The sequence below is a fragment of the Genypterus blacodes genome, unplaced genomic scaffold (genome assembly GCF_046128005.1).
Source record: "Genypterus blacodes isolate CSIRO-AG114 ecotype Tasmania unplaced genomic scaffold, CSIRO-AGI_Gbla_v1 ptg000020l_1, whole genome shotgun sequence".
Taxonomy (NCBI): Eukaryota; Metazoa; Chordata; class Actinopteri; order Ophidiiformes; family Ophidiidae; genus Genypterus; species Genypterus blacodes.
In genome coordinates, this window is record NW_027466833.1 from 954,842 (window position 1) to 979,669 (window position 24,828).

General features: G+C 44.4%; 1 protein-coding gene across 1 annotated transcript in view; it reads right to left on the reverse strand.

Annotated features, from left to right (window-relative positions):
- Nucleotides 1-2,948: 2,948 nt before the first annotated feature.
- LOC142991636 (VPS10 domain-containing receptor SorCS1-like) overlaps nt 2,949-24,828 on the reverse strand; it is a 36,932-nt gene continuing 15,052 nt past the window's right edge. Inside the window, exons 4-29 of the mRNA XM_076141713.1 lie at nt 22,553-22,620; nt 19,887-19,986; nt 19,601-19,759; nt 19,413-19,486; nt 18,501-18,565; nt 17,359-17,477; nt 15,774-15,863; nt 15,364-15,543; nt 14,729-14,875; nt 13,713-13,815; nt 13,308-13,384; nt 13,086-13,177; nt 12,167-12,274; nt 11,777-11,894; nt 11,463-11,596; nt 10,840-10,953; nt 10,519-10,690; nt 9,706-9,892; nt 8,778-8,911; nt 8,217-8,340; nt 7,775-7,887; nt 7,055-7,189; nt 6,753-6,852; nt 5,904-6,009; nt 5,228-5,388; nt 2,949-3,013 (exon numbers count right to left, since the gene is read on the reverse strand). Coding sequence (XP_075997828.1) covers nt 2,949-3,013; nt 5,228-5,388; nt 5,904-6,009; nt 6,753-6,852; nt 7,055-7,189; nt 7,775-7,887; nt 8,217-8,340; nt 8,778-8,911; nt 9,706-9,892; nt 10,519-10,690; nt 10,840-10,953; nt 11,463-11,596; nt 11,777-11,894; nt 12,167-12,274; nt 13,086-13,177; nt 13,308-13,384; nt 13,713-13,815; nt 14,729-14,875; nt 15,364-15,543; nt 15,774-15,863; nt 17,359-17,477; nt 18,501-18,565; nt 19,413-19,486; nt 19,601-19,759; nt 19,887-19,986; nt 22,553-22,620 — 3,045 coding nt within the window. The remainder of the gene's footprint in view (nt 3,014-5,227; nt 5,389-5,903; nt 6,010-6,752; nt 6,853-7,054; nt 7,190-7,774; nt 7,888-8,216; nt 8,341-8,777; nt 8,912-9,705; nt 9,893-10,518; nt 10,691-10,839; nt 10,954-11,462; nt 11,597-11,776; nt 11,895-12,166; nt 12,275-13,085; nt 13,178-13,307; nt 13,385-13,712; nt 13,816-14,728; nt 14,876-15,363; nt 15,544-15,773; nt 15,864-17,358; nt 17,478-18,500; nt 18,566-19,412; nt 19,487-19,600; nt 19,760-19,886; nt 19,987-22,552; nt 22,621-24,828) is intronic.

A 24,828-nucleotide genomic window follows, 5' to 3' on the forward strand; every position in this document is an offset into this window, starting at 1 on the left:
TTCTTATTTTTATGTCCAATTAACCGATATGTCGATTGGACCGTGAGTGTATTTGCATGATCATTTTCTTTTGAAGATAATTAAGAATTAGGAAAATTTGAAATGAAAGAAAAGTGAAGTGCAATATTCTGCACTGCTGGAAGACTCAAACAGCTCAATACGTACAAGTTTACAGTTAATATTAACTATGTTGCTATGATGTGTTTTGTTTTATCTTGCAAACGTAACCGTGGTTGCAGAATAAAGCAGAAACAGGATTTTGAGATCACGGCTGGTTGTTACAGACGTACACAACACGCTCTACTTTGTTTTTGTCCCTCATTTTCATGGTGTATTATATAGCTCCCTGAATAATGCAATTCTGATTGGTCAGTTTCAATCTACGGTATCAATAATGTCCATTGAACTTTGGAGCGTTAGCTGGCGTTTCATTTAGCTGAGCTACTTTGTATCAATAGGCTAAGAGTCCCTAGCTAGCTACAAACTAGCATCAGCTTCAAAAGACTGACAAGCAAGAAGACATCAACATTAACTCACAGTTCAATATGTCGCATTTCACAACAAAAGGAAACGTGTAACGTATAACTCAATAGGCTGCTTCTGCTGTATGTAGTAGCTAGCTGGTAGGTTTGACTCCGCTGCCACTGGTTACCACTTTGCAACGGTGACGGGACGATTTTCCTCAGCTGAAGCTTGTAATTAGTAATAAATTCATGTAACATCATTACTGTGTGTTTAATTCTCTTTTGAAAGTAGTTGTATAATAAGCAACATATTTGTTGAACAGTAAAAGTTGAGGTTGACGCAGACAGAAATGCATCCATTAAGACAAACAAGACAATTGAGACTCAGAAGCTTCTGCTGTGTTTGACCTCTGATGCTGTTAATCGAGGGAATTGAAGGAGAGCTAACAGGAAGTTGGTTAGCGGCATGAAAGGAGATGGAGATAAAAAAAGAAGAGCGTCCAACAAGGTCTTATTATTTGCTTGTCCCGCTTTGTCTCCAACAAGTGTCGCTTGGTGTATCGATAGCTTCAATGCAGCCATTAGCATTGGACAATGAGGCCGGCAAGGGAGGACAATGAGCAGCATCAAGCAGCCTGGAGTGATTCTAATGGGCTACTTCCTCCGCTCTCCCACAGTGCGACAAATTAATTATCCACTCTCCAGGAAATCAACACACACCGTTCACACACACACCGTTCACACACACACACTCAATGAAGGCAGATTTTCCCAGACAAAGTAACACCTTGAATGAAAAATGTCCCACAACAATAACCCACAGCAATATTGTGTTAGCCGCTGTGTGAAATTGATGAGCATGTTTCCTTTCATTGAATGCTGCATTATAGTGTCTGGCTGCAGCGAATCATCCATTAGTGATTGTCACCGTTCAATTTGATTGCGCGCCACCGAACATCCCGGGGCAGTTAGAGGGACGGCCTTGGTGTTAATTCAGACTGAGGGGCGGGAGGGGGGGAGGGTGGGGTGGGGGGGAGAGAGGAGTCGAGGCTCCCGGGGACGCCGACGGCTGCCGGGGAGCGATGAAGATTGGTGTGTGTGATGTGAAACTGGCAGAGTGGCAAAGGAAATGCAAAGCAGAGGAGCGGAGAGGCTTGTTGCTGCCGCTGTGTGCCTCAAGAGTTATTTCAGCCAATCAAGCGCACCGTTTGTGTTTTTTTTTATCTTCCAGCGTTTTGGGTCTCTCGCCACTGAAAGTGCAGTGTTTTTGTTTCCCCCCTCCAAGTCTGAGGACAGACAATTCACAAGCAATTATCCCACACCAGCGCTCCTACTCGCCAAAAATCATCAGTTTCTCATCATTTTACGGAAAGCTCTGTAATTGTTCCCCGTTAATGGAAAAGCATCTGTTATTGGCAACTCGAGTGATTGAGGCAAAACGAGGCTCGGTCAAATGGGAATCTTGAGACGGAGGCTGTCGAGCTGCTTCTGACGATTAAATTCCACTTAAGGGCTTTTCGCTGGATCGTGAGAAGTGGGCTGATGCAAACTAACTGTGTTTCAAATAAGATGGTAACAAAGGACAGTTTCACGCACCCACGCCGTTCTCCAGGGTTCGTGACCACGCAGACGTTTCCTATACGCTACAATGTTTCCTATACGCTACAATCACAAATGTTCTGTTTGCTCCTTCTGTGCTGGAAACAACACACACACACACCATTGGTAGGTAGGATAGAAAAAGCAGGATTCCGTATAAAAATACATTTATTTCAACAATTTCAAAATGGAAAGTTGTTCACAGTAAGAAATATGATTGAAAACAAGGTGAGTTATATATCATTGACCAAAGAAAAGAACAATATCATAGATCATGCACGACTCTTTGCAATAGCACAACTAGACTATCGGACAAGGTGTTTAATTATTACTATAATAATCAATTTAAGCTCTAAAACCACCATAATGTGTGTGTGTGTGTGTATATATATATATACAGTATTAATCGGGGTGTGATAACGGTAAAAATGTGGACAACACAGACTGAGTAATGAAAACAAATGTCAGCGGGTGGACTTCACAGTAACTTGAGATGAATCTACCGTATAGATTTACATTCCGTGTTCTTCTATGTACAAATTCTCACAGTTTCCACATCTGACGACACAACTTCATGCCCGTTACAATCAAAGCACCGCGCTACAGTTTCTCCCGTAGCATGACCAACAACATGTCTCATTACACTTCCTCATGAGCATCGACAGCATCCATCACATTCTCAGGATTCTTATACATTCCACTTATATACAACTTTGCTTTCTGTATGGAGTTTCATAAAGTACATATTTATTCTGTCCACATGAGTTAGAAACATGAACGATGCGGCTACCAGCATGAAATCAAAAACAAATGCCAACAAAGCAAACAAGTTCAGCACAATTGAAACACCACAATCTGTACTTACTCAGTGACACAGCGTCTGTCTTAGACATTAGTACAGTTTGGAAATTCCCTTGTAACAATCCTCTCCATATTCCGCCCAATTCCTCCTGGAATAATGCAAACAGATGAAAGAGACTCAATACAGCGACAAACAAGTGAACTCTGCAGGGAACAGATGCCTGTGTGAAGAGCTGAGGGATTGATTAGTCGATCCTGAGGGGCGATTTTGGTGCATTTCTGCTGCTCTAGTACAAAAACAAACATCTAGGAAGTTCAATTTCATTCGCTGGAGTGCAGCATGAGCTTGAAGATGCTTCGGCGTTCATCCATGGCGACGTGGCTGTGGTTAAGAATGGACACTTCTCTCACTTTGGAACTGAAGAAGCATTTCAGGTGAATTCCAAAACATCTTGTAACGTATATTTCGACGACCTGGATGACTGAGATGAACCTCGACAGACTGACGGTTTTGTAATTATTATTATTTAATTTCTGCATGGCTTTGGATTCTTGGAACCTGTGATGTCATCCATCACATTTTGTAACATTTTCCATCTTAAATATTTAAATTAATCTAAAAGTAGACACCTTAATCAATAATGAAAATAAATGTAAGTGGCCTAAATATTTGAATTTGATGTCATGAAAAAATATTTCATCTATATTTGATGATATTAAAGATGCATCTGAGCTGCAAGCAGCGACGTCTCCACTGCATTTACACGACTTTAAGAGACACAAACGCTTTGGAAATGAATCAAACAGCTCAGAGTTCAATCTGCCGCTCACTAATCTGTCTACTAGGACATCTAATGGTTCATACAAGTTCACGTTTAACATGTCACACATAATTACAGAACCCCACAGCCATGTATGTGAGGTCCAGCTGTCTCACTGAGGGAAGTGGGCTAATCCCAGCAGGTTGATTTGACGACGGAGCCCTGATAAGATTGGATCAGTGGGAGCCTTGATTGTCGACAGACAGTGTCTCATCTAAAAGGTGCCGCTTTAATCTCTGAGCCGCGCCGCTACTTTACATTCCCGTTACATTCCTGTACACCTGTGAGAGTGTGAATATGAAGCAAGCAGGCGTTCAGCAGAGAGTAAACGTGTCGAAGCTAAAGATGTTATTAAATGTAAATGATGCTCAGAGCTGCATATTTAACAGTACAATCTTCCCTTTAACATTATTTTGAGAAAAGTTCAAGCAGAATCCTTGATTTCTCCCTCCAGAGGACCTTTGTCTGATTAGACACGGGGGTGAGGAACACTTAGAATCAGTGGAGATTTGGTTTAAATCACAGAATATGGAAGCTGTGCTGACATTTGAAACTTTGTCTCCGTCCTTCAACCTGCACAGGAGGAAGTTCCTCTGAATGCAGATGCACAGTGGAAACTAAGAGAAAAAACTATTTCAGACTTGAATATCTGCAAGCTGTTCATGAGATAGTAAAGTCTGTTTCTGCAGCCACCATGCAGTGCACAGATTAGCAGATACAGATGTGTGTAAATGAGTCAGTCGATAGTAGAATCATCACAAAACACATTACCTTTGCATACGATTGCTTTGTTTACTATGGATCTGCATCTTATTATAAATGGAATCTGGCTAAAAGTGAGTGCGAGTGTGTGAGAAACCGCCTGCGTGAGAATCATTAAATGTTTTAGCAGCACGTTGTGAATTGATTTAATCAGGCGGGAGCCAATTCTGCCCTTTGTAAGTAAACTGTTTCAAAGCTGGCCGCGAAAAAACAAAGTGAATCTGTTGAGATCAGCAAGGACCTGGAAAGCTGGTAGAAAGCTGAGAGATGAAGAATGGCCAAAGTGCTGAGTGACCAGAAAAGCAGGCCGAGCAGCCCACATGTTTATGTCGGGAACGCTGCAGTGCTGCTTTTGTCCGACGCCTGCAGCCCCACGCGGTCTGCAGGGCTCCACCAGCTCACACTGATCAAAATCAAAACGGAAACTTGTCATTTCAGTATCTGCCTGCTGTGCAAACGCTGCTGCAGCGGTCGTGGAGAGCAATTTGCAGGAATATCAGTCAGGGCACTGATACAGAAGTTGTAGCGATGCTGATTTGTGCTGAAACGTTTTAGAGGGTTTTGGGGGTAAATAAGACCCAAACACAAGAAACTAACTAAATCTAATTACGGCCACGGCAACAAATACTCTGTGACGTGTTTGCTGGGGAGTTGAGTCTAATCACAAGCTTATCTGTCACCACATCAGAGCAGTGGAAACTAGGTGGAATGTATAGATCCTAACACATTAACATGCTGCGGAAACAACCTCATCTTGGTTGAATAGTAAAGGCGTGGTACCTCTGCTCCTGACCTCCAGCTCCTTCTCCATCAGTTCTTTCTGCGAGGGGAACTCGCTGAGCTTCAGCTTGGACATGTTCTCGTTGGGACCCACCGTGCTGATCACCTCGGGGTCTTTCTCTCGGCTGTCCTCCGTCTGAACGTGCATCCAAGGGATTCTCCTAACGAGAGCAAAATGTAAATTCTCACCAACAAGTCGGGACTCTGCTAAACTCCAAAAACATCTTCTTCTTATAAAGGATAGTTCAGATTTAAAACAGATTCCATATTTAGCCACATTTGCCTTTAAGCAGCAATGAGCAACTCCGTATTTACTGCAGTGACCAAACAGTCTGTTGATTTGTTTTTGGAAACAGATTGAAATTACAAAACCGACAGATTTGATTCATTAGTTTGAGCTAAAATGAGACTTTCAGACCTCGATAAATATCACATAAATATCATTTTCTCCTGATGAATGTTTGCTTTATTGGCATCCACTCAAACCGTTTTCCCAGTTTGCTCTGGAGGAAAAATAGATTGAAAACCTTAGGAGGATAAATCAAAGCCAATCATCTATTTGGTGCATATGGCGCTCCAATAATTTTCTTAGATAACTCAAAACTGAAATTGACACTTTCTCTCATTTACTGTTTGTTTGTTTGGAGATGAGTCACTTGATTTGAGCCAGCATCACCTTTTGAACTTGTAGATGAAGAATGCGGCTAAACCAACCGCCACCACGGTGAGCAGCATGAGCATGGCCGAGCCGCTGTGGATGGCGTTGGAATCCACAAGTGGCGCTGAAAGAGAAATCAGTTTGGGCTTTTTAGCAGTATTTAAATTCAGCTTTTTTTCCCTGATATTTCGTATGGAAGTAAAGCAGGTGTAGTGTGAAGAGTCTGCCGCTGTCAAACGCGCCCTCGGAGGTTTTAAATGAACCTTTAGTTAGTCCGCAGTCTCTCCCTGGGGCTCTGCGTGCGGCGGGTACATGCATAGTCATGTCTTTGGAACTGCTGAGATGCAATATTCAAAGTTTGGCCCCTCGCCGCCTCCTTCGTTCTCCCCTTCAGAAAGGAGCCTATGAAGTGCGTGACCTTTCTGCACCGTGTTAAAGGCGCCGCGGACCTTTGTTATGCAGACGCAAACCAAGACGGATCAGTCGGCGGATGAAAAGGGTAAAGACACGGGCGCTTGATGGACGGCTCTTTGCCGTAGTCTAATAACCTGGTGACCCTGCTGATCTGCCTCCCAGCATAACAAACACCTTCTTCCTCAATCACCTCATCGATTGGTCAATTTCAAAGCTGGCCTATGTCTCTCAGCTTCAAGTTAGGAACGAAACAACTGCTGCACTGTGGAGGATGCTCAGTATAAATCATGCTGATATACGCCGGCATTAAAATCATAAGCAGGGAAGACTCGGTTATCTGACTCCAGGTTTATTGGGCCAGTTTATGGGAACACAAGCCATTTATATTGTGCGTATCAGCAAATGTGCAAACATAACAGCAACCCACACACACACACGCGCGCACACACTTACCTAAAGTCTGCTGTGTGATGTACACAACGATGCGAATATCAGCTTTCAACTCAAACTGGATCAAGTCTTGGTTCAGCACAGTGACAAAAATGTCTGATATCTGTTTAGGGATGAAAACACCACATCCATCAAGAATATATGACCCATAATGCAACTGTGATACACTTTCCTGAGAGTGTAAGGCCCTGTCCCAAATAGTAGTCATTAATTTGCTCACAAGCATGGACCCCTAATGTGGTCTCAATGAAGACTACACAGGTCTAAAATCCATCCTAAGCCCAATCCTCACACTATGACCTCACCGCCTCCAGCGCCTCCTCGTTCCTCCTCTTGTGTTCCCTCGACGTGTGCTCGTCAGGCAGGATGAAGAGCTCCGCCGAAGTGGGAAGGCCGGGATACAGCGACACCTGCAGCTGATCCTCGCCGACCCCGGACACCTGAGGAGACGAGACGCAGGGAGGGAAAAGTCACCGAAGAAACACTTCAAAGTAGTTGGACTTTGCGGCTCCTTCCTCTAAACTTAGGGCTGTAAAATTTCAAATCTCTAAAGTAACATCGCCGTCATCTTCATCATTAATCTTTATTTCACATTAAATATGAGGGAACGAACCCCAGTGAGGCAGGATCCACATTAACAATGACTTTATAAAGATCATAAAGAAAGTAAAAGAGCTTCAAACAGACAAACGCCGCCTGTGTTGGCTGTTAAATACTTCCTCTCAGCTTTACGGTGCTGTGGCGTTTGTTTGTTACAATGATAATAATTAACGAAGCGCAAAAATCTGAAGGCCAGTGTTGTTCACTTTAGCTCCATTTAGTGGAATATTTGTATTTTAGAATAGAGGCAAAGTGCAGCCCATTTTATCCGGATGTCAGCTTAAGACGTCGTCATGGCAATGGTTCATTAAAGCTCAAACTGCAATTTTCCCTGATTTAATCAATCCTCAAACTGATTTCTTCCTCTTCTCCTTCTGCTCTCACACTGGCCCGTGGCGAGCGTGAGGGGCGGGGCCTGATGTTACCTGAGACATAGCCGTCCGCACCACGCGCCCGATGTCGTCCCTCCACTCGGGAATGTCGGGGTTGTGCTCGTCGAGCGCCGGCGAGAACGACAACAGCAGCGACCTGAAGAACTCTGGGGGAAGGAGAAGCGACAAGCTGTTGAGTAAATCTGAGCGCCGCAGCGTCTTTGGGTTTGCATTTTTCTTGATTAATCTGATGTGTAGCTTTTTGTCTTTTTTCATTTGGCAACACGCGCCTCCCAGTTAATTGCTCCTCCAGACTTCGTGTTCGCTCAGCGTGACATTTTATTCATTAGATAAGTCCACACTGACACCGACGTGGCAGTGTTTGCAGTGTGGACCGAGAGGCATCATACCTCCCCCAGATAGCATACTGCATATTCATGTAATGTGCATCCGACCAATTAAAGTGCTTTGAAGACTGTTCCCCCCCTCCACTCACCTTTCACAGTTATAACTTTGGAATCCTGCATTACGGTGCTCCCAGAAGCAACCTGGACCGTGACCTTGTTTTTCCCCTCCCTCTGAAATGTGTACGAGACGCTTCCCTCCAAGGTTATAATGGGCTGGATTTCAAAAGGAGAAAACACACAGAGAGAGGGAGAGAGAGAGAGAGGGAGCGAGAGCTGCACCAAAACCTCCATTCTCTCAGACGAATATAGAAGATGACGTACACGCCGCCCTTGACACGCTGGATAATGAGGGATGCGTGCAGCAACACAATCAACGTGATAAATAAATATGACCAGCTATCCAAGTTGGATCGGGGCTGCGGGGAGACGTGTGTGAAGTCACGCGGAGTCACACACACACACACATATTTTACAAAGATCTGCGTGAACGCTCCGCCGAGTATCAACACTGTAAACAACACGAGGACATTAAGGAAGAGGGAGAACGGAGACGAATGCGGTAAACAAGACGGAGAGGCGAAGACAAAAAAAAAAGGATGTGTGGAACAATAGAATGAGGAGGAGGAGGAGGAGGAGGTGGAGCGTCTCACCTCGGAGCTGTTGTCAAACCACCAGAAGAAGGTCAACGTTCTGGAGTGACTCGGCCAAACCACTGCAGTGAGGTTCGCCTCCTTCCCCCTGATGGCTACAATAGGAGCGGAGAGATACGCACGCTCCAGTGGACCTGAGGCAGCGACCAGCACACACGCAGACACAGAACACGCACCCGCATCAGCAAACCGTGCATACAAATAAGCACACACACACAAACACACAGAAGTCAGCAAACAATAAGTCTCAGTGTGAATTGAGCAGCTATATGTTTGGCTGCAGGTGTCGGTGCCTCAACACGGAGATATTTCCATCTCCAGCCTCTATCTTCTGCTCCTTCTTCTTCTTCTCTGGTACATTTCAGAGAGAGAGACAGAGATATTGGAATTTCCTGCCACTGCATTTATCTGCGGCTGCTACTTAGACGGCACAAAGCGATTTGGATATTTTCTCAAGAGTCTTGCAGAGGAAAAAAGAGGTCAGAGAATTTACTGGAGTGTGGAGGAGAGAGTAATCCGTCAACTGACCTGGGGGCATGAAACCCCCAAACCAGCAGAGACTCTCACATTCACGTCTCAGTCCGTTTGCCGTCTGAGTTTTTGCGGGGGTTTTAAATTATAATTATTTGCTGTTCTATTCCAGCATCATCATTATTTGACCGCAAAAAAATCTCCGGCTCGAAAAATCTTGTCCGGCTAATTTTGAGCCTTTTCATGATTAATGTAGCGTTCTCATTTGAATGCGGGAATAATTTAACAGTGGCAGGGTCCATCCTTCAATGAGCACTTTACTGTCTTTGAATACGGGACTGAGATGTAGGGAATTACTTTAGCTTAGTTAAGGATACCGGTAATCATCCGTGAACATAAATATCAATGACAGAGAGGAGCGATGAGGAGGATATGATGACATTTCGTCTTCACGTACTGGTCACGTGTAGGAACAGCGTGCTGCTGTCGGACCCCTGGCTGTTCTCCGCAGAAGCCGTCACTCTGTAGATCCCCGTCGTTCTGTACATGTGTTTGATTCCGTCCTCCGTCCTGCTCAAGTTAGCATATGTGATTTTGATTCCGTCCCCAAAGTCCAGCTGGATATTGGTCCTCAGCGAGTCTCCCTGCGGACAGGAGGCAAACATGGCATCTGTCATGATGGCTCAAGTCACAACGCTGCTCCTGGACCACATACAAGTCGAGCGAGTCCACTTAAGTGCCTCTGCTGATACATCCGGCTGAGTTTGGGTGTCAACAAATACTCTGCAGGTGAAAAGAAACTGAAGGAGACAGAAACTCAGCTGAGAGAAGACGATGAGAGGTAAGTGGAGAGCGACAGAGAGGCAAAGCAGGTCAGAGAAGTAAACTTGTGCCAAAGTGAAAAGACTGGATCACTATTACATCAGTAAAAAAGAAACCTCACAAAACACACCACACACTGCAAATACAAGAATTTAACTCTCAACTGCCTTTTCAGATGTTTTCCTGCACCAATGAAATATCAATCAAACCACAGGCAGCAGATCAGAACCTGATACGGGATATTTGATCCGTCAATCTGAGGGCAAACAAGCCAAACTTGCTTCATTGATGTAACACTTCCCCCTCAAGGTAGAAGCCTGAAAGATATTGATTCACAACTGAAATTTGCCGGCCTCTTCTTCTTCAGACCAAACCCGTCAAGCTTCATAACAAACAAAGAGATCAAACCAACCGACGCCCAAACACAACTTAAAGTGACTAAACTCACATCGTCCAGGTAAACCAGGAAGGTCACGTTGCTCCCTGCTGCGGCGCTGAGCTCTCCGTGGCCCGTGGTCAGGCGGAGGCCCCGAGGCGGTCTGGGCCGGCACGCCTGCCTCCTGGGCGAGTACACGTTCCTCCCCCCCTCTTTGCAGTTATTTGACAAAACCTTCCGATACCTTTATCAATCAACAGAGTTGGGGAAAAATCAGTTCTGTCTCTACAAAGCCACAATAAATTTCTACATTTATTGCTTTTTAGACGACTCAGAAACTCGGCGTTTGAGCAGTTTTGTTCAGTAATGGTTGTAGCATTGGGGCCCACTTACCCGGTGCTGTTAAGGAAGCTTTGGCTGTTGCTGCAGCTTTTAGCGGCACTATTAGGATTAAACCAAAAAGCAGGGGAGCAATTCCCGTTCGACTGGCGCTCCCATCCGTAATCACTGCCAAAAAGCACCACACTCCATGAAAATGATAAACACTCAAACAATCAAGCGGCGTCTGCAGTCCCGCTGTGGAGACTCACGGTACGACCACATGACAGACACACAACCAGGATCAAACTGCATGTTAGACAGATAGCTCACAGATGATTAAAATTCAATTAGCTATTTATTAATTATTCACTGAATTTTAATAAGTGGTTTGACGTCTATGCAAATAAGCGTGGCGTGATGAAAAGTAAGCTCATCTATGATGTCCTGACTGAAATGAGATCAGATGAACACGGCTGTATTGTAAACATCGTTCTGTAAACTGAGTGTTAACATGTGAAGTTTGGCAAAATGATGAAATTGTTTTTAATTACAAATAACTAGCAGTGAGGGCAATTAAGTAGAATTGAATTAGATGTTGGGAGGGGATGGGGCGGTTTGGTAAAGGGCCGAATAAAAGGAATGAAGCATCAGCGGGGATAAAGTCTCAAAGATTGAAGATGGAAAGAAGTCGTTACCATTCAAAATCATAGGCTGTGCAGAGACACGGCTCAGAAGAATAGATCCTGGAATAGTCCTGGGCCAGCATGCAACGGTTCCCTGGCCTCCGTTTCATATAGATCTGCTTCTCGCCCATGACACAGGGCTCTCCCTTTTTAAAGAAGGAGAAAGAAAGCATTGGAGTTCATTCAATTTACCTCAGGGAAGGAAAGAAAGAAAGAAAGAAAAATAGAGTTTGAAGAAAAAAAAGTCTCTCTCTGTTCATACGCCACATGCCAAACGTGTGTTGTGTTGTTGACGGCAGATCAATAATGTTTAATATGGCCATTACCTTGTTGTGCAGGTGCCATGTCTGATAATCTCCATCCATGCATCTCCTGCTAAAGATGCCCTTGTAGTCTATCTTGATCAGCTGCCATTCAGAACGATGGCTGAAGTGCCCAAAGAAACTGGAAACACAAGAGTCCCACACACACACACAACCACACACACTTCACATAAAGGCGGCGACAGTGTAACAACCATCTGAAGTCTGCCGAAGTAAACAGATAACGTCCCCGTCTTTTAAGTCAGTTTGCTCTTCATCATCAGGGACTCGACTGCAAAGCAAAAGTCAAGCGAACCCTTTCTTTGTGCATTTCAAACAGTACAGCTCATTTCCGGAGCCTCATATTTGTTTTCTAGCCCTCCTGGGTTGTGCTTTCCTCCTCTCGCTGCTTACGTGATAATGTGATTTTCACTGTCTGGCTCCATTAAAACTCCATCCACATACAGAGGTGCCAAGGAGAAACTGTGGCGGTCCCATTTCTTCCCCTCGTCGAGACTGAGCCTGTGTGCCGCGTTAGAGAAAAGAAGAAGAATACGCCATCAATGCATAATCAGCGGCTGCATAAATATCTAAATATGTTTACAGTGTGTTTTCTCATAACGGAAGGATGCAATATGCTGAATACCTGCTGGGAAGTTAAAACAATAGAAAAACAAAGCATAAGCAGATCCTTTTCGATTTTGCCTGGGTTTGAAAAATGAAGCACCTTGAACTCGATGTGAAAAATTATCAAGACAACGCGTTCAACAATAGAACAAATGTTCCCTGAGTCCTGGGAAACGTTTGAAGGTGACAAAACAACACAAAAAAACAGAGAGATATGACTCGCATTGTAACATTAGAAAGCGATTTGTGGGGTTTCAAATCACCTTTCGGAGAGCTTAATCATTTGTGACAGGGCTGTGGTGTGCGGGGAGACATCAAAGTAGATAGTGTTACAAAGCTCCCAATGTATTGGAGGGGACGGGACTTATGAGGGCATTCTGATGCTCGTATAGCCTTTCTGCTCCACGCCTCATTTACATAAAAGCACTCAAACCATCATATCCAACCAGGAGTACAAAGCTGAAACAGGCCCCTTTTCCTCTGCAAATTATTCTGACAATTTCGATGCGGCGGCGCTGATACAGTAATCATGCAAACTTAGCCCATCAACATTTCAAAACATCAAGTGGAATTGTGCGCCGCATCAGCCCACTGAGAACAGGGAATTGTCATGAGGTAATTTGCCACTACAAAGTAAGCCGAGGATTACGCCCGCGTGAATATGAAAAAGAAACCCCCAAAAATAAAACGCAGTCGTGCTACCTACCATAAGTGGCGAATGGGCGTCGCTGCGTGCAGGACGGCCAGCAGAGCGCCGCCATTGTCCAGGAACCAGATGTTGTGCTCTTCTTCAAAAATCTGCAATGCCGTGGATTCAAACACAGGCAAATTATGTCTGCGGCGCACGTTCATATATATACATGTGCATCAGGAGCTTAAGGGTTTAACAAAACCAAGTGCGGCGTTCAAGACCCCAGACGGCTCTCACCTGTCTCCAGCTATTCCCTGCATCCGACGTTATAAACATTCCAAGGTTGCTGGAGGAGAGCTCTGTTCCAATATTCCCTGAGTACAAAACGTGAATTACTTCATTACGTGCATTTACATACTAAAGAGTCGACTGAATGCAAGGCTGTAACACACACCCACACACAGTCAGGAGCCAGCCTGTGTGTGTGTTCATATGCAGTAGAACTTTCACAGATTAATGTTTTCTACCTTCTTTTGATGATAGCTGATCCAAATATGACCCAATTGGCCCTTGACCAGTGATGCAAAAGGTTGTGTGGTGTTTGTATTGGGTCATAGGATCCTTCACTGGTCTGTTCTTTCATGTTTTTGTCTTTTAAAGTATAGCAGGATCCTTTTGACCTATAGAAATGCTTTATAGTACCTGTGGCCACGATGATCCCTGGTACAGACTTTTTGCTGGTGATGGGTCCAGAAGTGTACGGGTTCTCCGACATCTCCAGATGAAGATGCAAGGAACAAAAGGGCTGTCAACAAAATAGATGCCAATCAAGTTCCAGGAGACAATATTGCACGTATCAGAGAGATCGTAACAGATAATCGTCTTTGGCTTCAAAACTGTCTCTGCCTTCCTTCTGCCGTGAGAAAAATGCTCATATTTCCAGAGACAATTCATTAAAAACCCGTCTCCTCTGTCTGAAAAATGAAAAGTACTGCGAGGACGAGGAGGGCATCTGAATTCTTTCATTCTAAAGCAAACAAGGCATGTAATTAAAATTCCCCCAAGATGCACTGATAAATCTGCCGAAATTGATTCAAATCGTTTTGACTCATCTGTGAAACTCCAGCACTTTGAAAAACATCAATACGACTCTAAAACTGCTGAGGGTGAAGGACAGAAAGCCCTCGAGGAGGAAAACGGTCATCCGTACGGCACCGACCAACTCTGTGGTCTCTTATTGATGAACACTATAAATTAAACATTCCGTTAAAAAAAAAAGGTCTGACAGATGGATTAGCCTGGGTAAATATCAGGCATCTCTGCTGAGTTACAACATGAGCCACTTACTCTAATTCAGTGTCATCTAACACTCATTACTCCAGCGCTAACAGTGACTGCAGGTAGAAAATTGAAATCACTAAGGTTAATGGAAAGTCTGGACCTCTGAAGCTAAACGTGATGGCACTCTGAGCCGTGCTACTAAAGCAAAGGCCTTCAAATAAGAAAACACCCGCCGAGAATTTCTTTAGCCATTTAAGAAGCTAAAGGAGGCAAACCGATGCTAATGCTGCCACCTGGCCTTCAACAAATATGGCTCTAAATCAAAGAATACCCAAAGCACAGCGGATGAGATTGAAGCCTTTGATCAACGATCTCTGTCAGCCGCCTCGTTTGCCTGCAGTAAGAACATCTTTTCCAGCCCAGAGGCTCCGGCTCACCAGTACGCAGTGAAGGTTATTCCCGAGCACGTCGATGGCGGGCGCTGGCAGCAGAGCCCACGTCTGTCCCTTGTTGTATGTGATAAAGGTCTTGACCTGATGATCCACCAGTTTGTTTGCCAGGTACATGCCGTTAATGCCCTCAACCTACGAAGGAAAGCAGACGGAGCCCACTCACGGCTGCACAAACTGGAATAATTTAGATATAATAGTTGCTCTCTTCATCTTCCGAAAGTCATTTTTGTCGATCATGGAATAGTAATTGTGATAAAAATGTGATTCTTTCATTTGTAAGTATTTTCTAGAGAGGGGACATCATGTGCTTTTTTGTTATGTTCCTTTATTTCCCCCCTCTTCACTTCTCTAGCATCTGCTAATTTACCTGCCTACACTTGTTCTTCACAAGCCTGTTATCACACAGACTAGTGCCACAGCCAGTTAGAAATGGATCAGTGTGGGTTCTTTTTGTTTTTGCTTGCACATTAAAGCATTGCAACATGTCCCTTTATCATATTTTTGGTATCGTGTAATACAAAGAATAATAAAATATGATGTTAAGGAGTGAATTACAGACAAAAATGACTTGATTGGATTGATATTTGTGCAGTAACAGTGCCACAGGATTAAATATGCACCTTGTAAAAATCGACCAGGAGGTTGCCGGCCGGCCCTCTGCTGGTTCTGAGATTTTCTAATGAAAGGATGAAGTAAACCCCAGGGGAGTCTGAGATGTAGAGACTGTAAGTGTTGTTCTGATTCCACTCCTGGACAGCAGCGAGTACCTGCTTCTCATCTGTGCTGATGATATGCATGTCCTGGAGCGAGAGAGAGGGAGAGAGAGGGAGAGAGAGAGAGAGAGAGAGGCGGAGAACAAGAGACTCAAAAGAGAAGAGGCCATCTCTCGCTGAGCTGCCATTTAATAATTGTTGTCTTTGGAAGAGAATATTGTTGCATTTCCATGACAAAAGCAACGCAGAGGAAAAACAAGCTCTTCCTTTTTATGATATCAAGAACTGTTATTATCTGCGGATTCTTCAGTGCTTACCTTAGGCAGACAGTATTTAGGTAATTTCATCCGCTTGAAGGATTCTCTCATGTAGGACACAAAGTAGCTGGCTCGTCCAGTCTTGGTTACCTGTCAGTGAAGACGGAGAAGCTTTGTCAATCATTTGTAGGAATTGCTTTCTCCCAATTCTAACGGCTTATTCCGATTCATTTCTTTCCCTTTCGTGGCGGGAACATGTACAATATATAACGCATCGCCTCACCAGAACACATTTGTCCACGGTGCATCGTTGACTGATAACACACTCCGCGGTGCAGAAAGGAGTAAAATTACCAGGACAAAAATTTCTTATTGTTATCTCAATTACTTCGAAGTTAAAAGGCATTGGAAATTGCGTTGGTCTTATCTACAGCGCGTCCTGAAGATCTTAATGCACTACCACTCTGCCATGCACTTACAGAGGGACCAACGCCACTTGATTGCTTATTTTCTAATCAACTAGAAGGATGGTGTTTGTCCCCCAACACACTACATTAGAGCTCTAATGGAATAATCTATCGAAAATCAATGAGCTGCATTTTCCCAGGCCACATTTTTGAGGATGTTGCACTTGGCTGTTCCTTCTCTCCCACGAGACTTCGCTGGTGTTGAAGACTGCTTATTTCGTTGTAGCCCAATCGATAACCTCATTACTCTTTGTCAAGTTAAATCCAACTGCCCCGAGCAATGAAAGTCACAAGAAAGTCATCTGTGTGCAGCAGCGGCTCCGTGCAGAGACACTGTGTCCAGATATTTTGTTTCGCCAAACATCATCCTCACGTCTGCCTCTGCCCGCCGGTCGATCTCATTCCAGCTAAATACAATTTAGTTTTATTGGATCATGACGTTTGAATCACACTGATTTTTTTTTTTCTCTCTCTCGCTCCAGACATTGTCGATCATTCCGCCGCTCCGATTCCCGATCCCTGGAATCTGTGAGACGTTATGGTTTATGGTTTAATAAAAGGTAAAGAAATTAAGGGAAAACAGGGGCATTTATTTAAAGATAAAGGAGCAGAATGTGTCAAATCTTTATCATTTCATTTGATTTCCTAGAATTTAGTTGGATTATAATGTCAGACACACAGGCCGGCCAAGCGAGAGAAAATTACTTAACTGTGGATGGAAATCAATGACAGTGGAGGACATTTGGAAATTAAATGTCTATTAATGACCCGGGCTGCCACCGTCTAATGGGAGTCAAAGTCAATGTGAATGGTAATAAGGACACCAACCTGTCTATGCACGGTTGCTTTGCCTTGTACTCTCGGCTAGCAAACACATTTTTCAGGAATGAAGCGCGCCTCGATATGAACGAGACCAGACTTAATCAAAACACACATTGGGGCCAGTGGGGAACAGGTGTGTTGGGGAAAACCATTATGTGAGTTTTGATGGAAAAGCCCGAATCGAAGGCACAAAAGCAAAAAAAAAAAAGAAGAGAAGAAGAAGAAGCAGCAAGAAGCAAAATAAAAGCTCAAAAGACGACAGCAGCCATTGTGCGGAAAGATGAAAACAACTAATTTAATAAAGCGCCCGGCTTTAAAAAACATGAGAAAAACAAATCTGGCATCACAAAGCCGACCTGTGTGAAGACGTATTCATCCTGCACGACCAAGGAGTTGGTGTCGACGTGTTCGGGGAAGAGGTACAGTCTGTTGGCTTCTGAGCACCGCTGGGCTCGGCATTTTACATACTGGGCACCTGGAAAAGCCAAACGGAAATCAATCAGCAGCAAATTACCCTCATATACCTTGAGAACGGCACTTTGTATGCACTGGAGACACTCTATATGCTAAGTAAAGTTTAAAGCTCACAATTCCGGAGCAACTTTGAGGTTAAGTGATTAAACGGGAGGAAAGAAGTCGAAGAATATATACAAATGCTTAATTTACAGCAGAAAGTCATTAAGCACACCTTTCAGATTAGCTTTGGAGCCAGGTTTTGTCGTCTGTCTTTACATCTCATCTTCCTCTCACTTACTAAGTCTGCTCTCTCTTCACGATACTCCATACGTCTAAGAAACTTATTGATTTGTTCATCTATATTAAATTCAGTTTCATCACTAACTGTGTGCCAAATTCTTCTTCTCATGTTACATAAACTGCTGATCAAATTATGGACTTGTTCAGTGACACAAATCTGCTTATTAATTACAGTTATGCAGAGTTCATCCTGGTGCAATGACAGGATGAACTCGTAGCAGTTGCCATGGGCCGTACAGTGTCCGTGTTCATCCAGGATAAACATTTCTAAATCAATTAAATTACGATTTAGAATTGAAATAACAATCTGATAACATTGTGCAGGTGATGTTGTGAGCTCTCTGAGTGCCTCCCAGTACAGACTGTGATTGTATGAGCAAAGCAGCTTTCATATGCAAATTCGGACAAAGCCTGTTCTCGTCACAAATGTGAATCTGTTATCTCTTTTAAATGCAGGAAAAACGGCTTTAAGTGGTTTGCCAGAATATGCCGTTTTGAAGGGACGAGTTCAGCTCCGTCCATGAGACACTGGGGAGAGATTAGGAAATAGAAGCATCGATCAACCTGCTAAAATCCCCCTCCCGTTTTTGTCAGGAGACACCTATACTGCTTTACAAGACTGCAGGGACCCATCTGAGGAGCAGGAATAGGTCTCATCTTTCCGGTGACCTCGCTCGAAATGAGACGGCGAGCGAGGTCCTGAGGGTCCTGCTACCGGGGCGCACAGGAGTGCAGCACTCACGGCCTTTCACAACGTGCGTCTCGATGTGGACCACGTCCGACTCTTTGTCCAGCCCCATCACCGCCCTTGAAACAGAGAGAGCGTGCAGGAGATTGGGGAGGAGGAGGAGGGGGGAGAGGAGAAGAAGGACGAAGGAACACATAAGACAGGACGGAGAAGAAGGTGGCGAATTCAAAGCAAATTGACATACGATTTGATCTCCTATAATAACTAACCCGGTGCATGATCTGAGGAAAATGTTGGCGATTGTGAAGGAGGACAATGGTGAAGATGTGGGGTAGAGTTTGAACACAACAGCAAACAGAGAAAATAGCCCGTTAAAGAAAAGGCATTATGAAATTGTAAGTGGTTGCAATATTATTTAGAAAAATAACTGAAGTGCACATGGGTGTTTGTGCGTGTGTGTGTGTAAAGGAAAGGCTTTCAAAAGAACAAATAATACACAGTTTCGGGTTCCGCCGCGCCCGCTGTGCCATTCTTATTTATCAAATGCCTCGCTGTTCAAGCATGTGGAGCGGATGTCCTCCAAACCGGTGTCCTCTCTAAAAACCCTCACTTGTGTTGGTGTGACACGCGCCGCAGCAAAACAGGGATAAACGGGCTCTCATCAATATTCGCCGCCTTGTGCCCAAGCGGTTGAGATCAGCAAATGACAGCGACAACAAAAGCAGCGTGTCATATTTGTGCTATAAGAAAGGGGAAAACAACGGCACGACGTTCATTCAGGCCTACGTGACATGGATATAATCAGCCCACCGCAGTTTTACGGGCGGCTGCCAGGGAAGATCTGCTTCTGACACGAGTTCACTGGATCTTTTTGACAGCCTGAGATCGCAAATGCTGTAATTATGCAAATTTCAATCAATCACGGCACCAAATAGTTTTATAAATAGAAAAGCGGCATAGTCGTACCAGTAGAATCTCCCTGGCATCACATTGTCGTGAACGAGCTGCCATTTCCTCCCAAAGTCCATTGAACTGTATAGCTGTGAGGTAAATACAAGCATCATTACATTCAACAGCAACAACAACCTCCACAAAACAAGCTTTTAATGTGTCTTTGCTTCCGGATTCTATTTCCTGGTTCAACTTGGCGTTACCTTGCTGTCGTGGCTGTAGGCCAGGATCCAGTTCTCCTGCATGGGGTGGAAGAGGAGGCTCTGGATGTGGAAGTTAATGGAATACTTCTCGAAGCTCGCACCTTCATCTGCGCTGATGAGGACGGCGCTCTCCACCTCCGGGTCGCTAAGCATCATTATCTATCGTACGAGGGACCACAGGGGGAAGACGGCATGAGAGAGGGAGACGCTCTAGTTTTCGCAAGACAATTTTTTCAAGACGGTAATTGTCAACAAAAGATCAAACGTGAGAGGAGGAACCGCCTACCTTCTGTTTGTTGGTGGGGCAGACATACAGGTAGCTTAGCACCGTCCTGGAACCCACTTTGTCGTTGAGTTTGGTGTACGTGCTCCCGTAATCGGTGGATCTAGGAACAGGGACATGGATGGAGTTATTCACAGACCTGCGAGGAGGGAGATTGGCCATGCGTTAGTCCATTAAAACCTGCTGGTAATGGGCAAGATGGTCTCTCCTGACAGTTCAATCGCCTGCCAAGTTGTTATTGGCTGAACGGCGGCGGTCGAATTGAAGGTTCTGTCCTTGGCTGCAGCTAAGCTAATATTAACCCATTTTAGGCAGGTAGTCATAACTTTCTCCCTCCCTCCCACCCTCTCTCTCTCTCTCTCTATGATTCATGTTGACCACATCGCTGAGATCCGTATGTGTTGCGTTTATCTCATTTTCCTGTATTATTACTTCTCTTCTCTCTGCAGTTTGCTTCTTTTCCCACCTACAGTTCACATTACACTGGAGTAGAAGGGAATCTCTCTTTGAATTGCTTTACTCAAGGTCTCTTCCGTTTTTATTCCCACACATGGTGAGAGGTTTCCGTGCTGGGTTGGGGATTGTTTGTTGTGTGTACCTGTAAAAAACTCTTTCAGACGTCGTTGCATGTGGTATTGGGTAATACCAATAAACTCAACTTGACTCACCGCCCTCCCCCTCTGTCTGGGTGTTGGTGATGTCTAACTTAAGTAGCTCAGCAGTAGCTAAACCACAAGACCCATGACAGCACAGAAACACACAAGCACAGACAGAAACACACAAATCCACCCACACTGCCATTCTTATGTTCTCACAGGTAAACATAATAATATTCTTTAACTTGTTCATATTCTCATTTCCTAATTAAGCTTCAAATGGTTCAATCCTGCCGTTTATCCTCTACAGACAAACTCATTCCCTCAGCTGTCCTTGTGGTCAGGAGCTTAAGTGCGGCTCATGCTGCAATATAACACTGACATTTACACGTTTAAAATGAATTAATCTTAATTCTGTATAAACACAGAGATACGGAAAGAGCAAATGAGCTCTGATTCCTCGTCCTCCTTATCTAACGAGCCTCTGTTTAAGCTCAAACAGGTTGATTCGGTTGTTTTAAATACCCAACAAACACGTCTGGTTGCTTCAACATCGCCGCTCGCCTCTTACACGTCAACGCAGCTAGTGACGGCGTTCCACGTCTTGCGTCTTTACATTCTCCCTGCTAATATTCCTGATCTGCCCCCTTTTCCCCTCTCTCTCTCCCTCTCTGTTCTACCTGAGTGCCTCCAAATGTAATTTCGCCGCATAATTGGATAGATACCCAGTGCCTGCTATCATTGTCTGTGCATTAAGCTGAATCATTCCATTTGCTGTTGACATTGTTTTCAAAGACTTACCCTTAAACACATTTGTATCTGAGCCTAAGTGTTTCTTTCAGGAGACTTATCTGTCTTTAGGTAGTCGCCGCACCGAGTTATAGGAAGTTATTACGGCGTGAAGTTTCTTTAGCATCAAGAGGCAGTCGTCAAAAAAGCTTATAGGAACATGTCGCTTGTTTTGATGGCTTCTGGAAGTCGCTCATTGATCTCTGCGTCGCATTTTGCCACCAACAGTTCCCCCGGAGCTATAGTCGTAAATCATTTATTGTGCTATCACAGAAATCATTTACTCCCATTTCTTTTCATAACATTCAAATGTCTGCCTTTCTAATACCCACACTAAGAGCTTTGGCGCGGCCCCTGGAGGTACACTAATTTACTTGTGGTGCCATTGTTAAGCAGACACCTTGATGATGGAAGACCTCCTGTACACAATATGGGATTTCAAAACGTGTCAAGTCGGGTGTAAATCTTCGCAGCGCCTCTGGTGAAACAGATATTAATTTGAAACTCTATGCTTGGCGAGCTGATGGTCTCTTTTTCACGTGTATTTCAAAAACGAAATGAGTTCTCTGCACGCTGCGAGAGAGGCGAGAGAGGAAGGGGGTGGAGAGAGGCGTATCAGAGGCTGGATTGGGCTCTGTGGTATAATCCTTAATGAATTCCATTCTTATTTATGACCCGACAGAGCTCTGTAACTCACCTCTCAATATATAGTGAGCTAGAATTACCACGGCTTTACAGTAGCGATTGCATGTCAATTGCTTCCGAAACAAAAGGTTAGGGATGACTATCAATCAGAAACTCCATCAGGAAGATCGGACGGGAGGGGGGGGCAGGATTCTGGGTCAGATAAAGGAACCTCGGATCCAAACAAACAGCCCCTTGGATACAACATGTTTCCTAGTTTGTCTCTCAAGAACATCCTCTTTCAAAAAGTTTCCCCGGCAGATGACGGACAGAAAATAGGTTGTGCTTCCTCTGAAAGATCACCGCCGTCTTTGTTATTTTGTTGGAATGTAGAAAGCAAAGAGGAGGATGCTGCAAAATGAACTATTCCACATTCTTTTATTAAAACCTACTTCATATTGGTTTCCGGTCTAACTTGATTCTGGCGAGGAAGAACTCTATAAATCATACTTATTTTATGCTGCATTCCTATGAATATATTATTCTCCCATTGTTTTGTCTAGATTCCTGCTTTTGCATTTTTACCAAATTCTAACACAGTTCCCCATTTAAAAGAGAGCAGGCAAAGTAAAGAGACACAGAAAGGATTTAACCCCTTACCTCCACAGCGAGCTCTCAGTAACGGCCCCCAGGTTGAAGTCGTACAGCTTAGTCAAAATCAGGATCACCTACAACATAATAGCAAGAGACGTTTAATTACAGGCCCGGATCTGCAACGCAAAAGGCCTCGGAGATGAAACCACTCACTGGCACACATTAACTGTCTCTGTGTAATGATGTGGAATGAATGCAACATGTCTGGTGCGTCCTATTGCTTATATGAAGAAAAACAGCTACAATACAGTGTGTTATCTACATGACAGGTGATCCTCATATTGTCAAGAGACGTCAGTGTGCTTTGGTGGCGAGATCTGAAAAAATCCATGTGGGCTGTCAAGAGATGCATCTGTATCTCATGTGGAATGATACCTACATGACAGAAAGCTCTGAACATAATTGTTCATCCAACAATGAAAAGAAATGCAGGCGGTGGCTTCCTCGTGGCGCCTCGTCTCCTTCCCTCTCTCCCCCCTTAACGCCCATCTTTTTGTGACGTCTTTTGTGTGTCGCTCGGCTCCCCAAACAAACGCCGACTCCGAACGAGACCACCTCTTCATTAATGCGTTGCCAGTTACGTGGTCATTGGAGGGTGTCCAGCTTTAGCTCTGACTAAATGTTTTCATGTGTTTCTGAGGAGACTTGGAGAATGTATTTCTGGGGAAACACAAATGTTGCCAATAAAAGGCTGCACAGACACAGAGGACGGTGTGAAATGGTGTGCAAACACATTATTGTCACTCCAATGGCATAATAAATGACTTCCCATGGGGTTGCTCATAACTCAGGATAGAAGGTAGGGGGAGGGGGGGGCAGGGTTTGGGGCATGGAAGGGGGGGGGGGGGGGGGGTGGGAATGGCAGATAATAACAATCGTGCAGCAAGAACATGGCATATTATGATGAATTTAAAAAAAGCCTGAATGATGGGTCGAAAGCTCAATTACAGTGAGTTTAAACACATTAACCTTTAGGGACCTGTGGAACGAGTCATTAAACTGAGAAAGCCACACAAGACTTGGAGGAACAAAGACACGCCTCTAAGACTGCTTTGAAAACGTTAAAAACCCAATTGACCCGCGATTTAGCCACGGAGCGGCCAGTGCGCATTGCCAGGACTATCTGCTTTACAGGTTAATTAACCAATCATGCCGACAGATAAGCATTTGCATAACTAAATGCACCATGTCTGCGAGGTCCAACGCTGGAGTCGGAATCAATTTGGAGGACAGACTTAGTTAAATGGCTGTGATGTTCGGCCTAATTGCCTGCTTTGAAAAATAGATAGGGGAGGAAAACTCTGCCGAAGTGTTGCTCATTAGTCCGTCTTCTCTTTTGGTGACAACATTGTCTCAGTGTCGTGGGACATTATAAATAGTATAAGCTAAATTGAATCCAGAAGCGATTTCATCAGTGTCAAACTGCGGCATTCCGAACCCACGGATTAAAATATCCGGCATTACCAAATTCATTGAGCGAACAAGTGATCTAACAGCTTGATGCCGGCTCTGTACACCGATTAACGGGTTTGAATCACTCCTGACAATTTGTGCGTGGAACCCGACTTAATTAAATGCGTACAAATTTAGTTGAGAATGCAGAGGAAGCACTAAAAATAGCCCCAGATGGTGTTGATAAGTAAGGACCTGCGAGCACACCGGCTGTAATTGCCGGTGCGTGGTCCGTCTGCGATGTCGACGACGTGTTTGTGCTTTTGGCTCATTAACGAACGCTGACCTGTTCAATCGGGTCGGCGAGGATCCACCTCAGGGACCGGCGGACCAGCCAGGCAGATGAGTGTTTGGATGATTTGTCCCTAAGTGGATCCATCACGAGTACATCACTGGAGACAATGTGTTCCCTCGTCTCCAGCGTTATTGATAGGTTGTGTATCTGTGGCTCAAGTCAATAGGGAGCAGCATCTATACATGCAAATCTGGAGACCAGTTTGGTGTGTGTGTGTGTGTGTGTGTGTGTGTGTGTGTGTGTGTGTGTGTGTGTGTGTGTGTGTGTGCGTGTGAGTGGGGGGGGGGTCACATGCCCCCCTCTCATGCGACAGATGTGCGACTTTGGCGATTAAAAAAGCTAAACCTGGCAGATGAAGCTGCGCGATGAGAGAAACACTCCTAATGATAAGACTTCACGCCGCAGCCTCGCATTTATGGAAATACGGAGAAACGAACAAAACAAAAAGATAAAAAAAATAAAAATGCCACTGCAGAATTATTTTGAGCCTTCTAGGTAAATACAATTTTCCATGCTGCATATCATTGCTCACTTG